The sequence below is a fragment of the Nanorana parkeri genome, unplaced genomic scaffold (genome assembly GCF_000935625.1).
Source record: "Nanorana parkeri isolate BGI_ZX_2015 unplaced genomic scaffold, ASM93562v1 scaffold1388, whole genome shotgun sequence".
NCBI classification, from domain to species: Eukaryota; Metazoa; Chordata; class Amphibia; order Anura; family Dicroglossidae; genus Nanorana; species Nanorana parkeri.
In genome coordinates this window covers 287705-288854 of record NW_017307656.1, presented here as the reverse complement: position 1 = coordinate 288854, position 1150 = coordinate 287705, and the positions used below count along the sequence as shown (strand labels likewise).

Below are 1150 nucleotides of genomic sequence, written 5' to 3'. Positions count from 1 at the left end.
CAGGGGGGCTCTATATACTACAACTGAACTCCAGGAACATATAAAGGACGCAAATCAATGCAGCTTTGTATTTATTAATAAATCATTACATTTATTTATTGAATGCAAGCAATGTAAGAACCCAAACTGACTTGGTGTCAGCCTCTGCAGCCCCTGTACAGCAGAGCTCAGACTCTGAAAGGGAGAAGCAGCACAAGGAGCCAATCAGTTGTGCTGCAGTTCTCATAAGGGACATGGTGATAGGAGGAGAGAGCAGAGAGATGAGGTCACAAGTCTACTGCTTCACCTTCACTGTCCAATCACAGGCTGGGGGAGGGACGAGACCCATAGGCGCAGTAGCGAAAAATCATGTCCCCTGCCCTGTCAGAAAGGCCTTGCTATAAAGCAGAGCTGTGCAAATCTCAGGACCGGATGGGCAGAAATGCCCATTATTTTGGCAGGCATAGCAGTCCCCTTGTATTTTATCTGTGACATTAGCGGCTTGCCTGGAGTTCAGCTGTAACTGACTCACACCCCGAGACTCGCACTTACATCTTGTGTTGGGGTTCTGTGGGGCGGCGCGATCTGTACGGAATATTGCACTTCTGGTGTTTTGTGTTCTCTTCCCTGCAGGTGGGGGATATTGTGTCTGTTATAGACATGCCGCCCAAAGAACTGACCACGTGGTGGAGAGGAAAGCACGGCTACCAGGTAATATTGCATGTTAAGCTCCTCCCTCTCACCTGCTTTCAGTGCCAGTAGTGAGGATCGGCCATAGAGAATTAGGCTTCTGCTATCCCTCGGAGCTTTGTTCCTGCAGGTCACATGTGCAGGAGTATGGACAGCAGGGTGGCTCAGTGGTTAGGAGCGCGGGTTGTGATACAAATCCCTTTGCACTCTTTTTCTATGTTATCCAGATGAATAAAGTTGCCAGCATTTGAATCCTGCAGACAGCTTTGCCTTAAAGGAGAACTATGAGGAAGGGGGGGGGGGCTTTTCACTCACCTCATAGTTCTAGCTGACCTGTGACAATGAGACTGTCACAGGTCGGCTCAGTAGATCGGGAGGCTCGCTCACTTCTCGATCCTGTCACAGCTCTCTGCAGGGATTCCCCCCGCTCCGATCCTCCAGCGCTGACTGGCGGAACGGACGGGGGAGGGGCGGGTACAGC

The 1150-nt window shown here is 50.8% G+C and overlaps 1 protein-coding gene across 3 annotated transcripts in view; it reads left to right on the top strand.

Moving 5' to 3' along the window:
- The first annotated feature begins 609 nt into the window (after window positions 1-609).
- ARHGAP32 (Rho GTPase activating protein 32) overlaps window positions 610-1150 on the top strand; it is a 54265-nt gene continuing 53724 nt past the window's right edge. For all 3 annotated transcript variants that reach the window (XM_018569751.1, XM_018569750.1, XM_018569749.1), the window contains exon 1: window positions 610-690. In XM_018569751.1, coding sequence (XP_018425253.1) covers window positions 640-690 — 51 coding nt within the window. In that variant the 5' untranslated portion in view covers window positions 610-639. The remainder of the gene's footprint in view (window positions 691-1150) is intronic.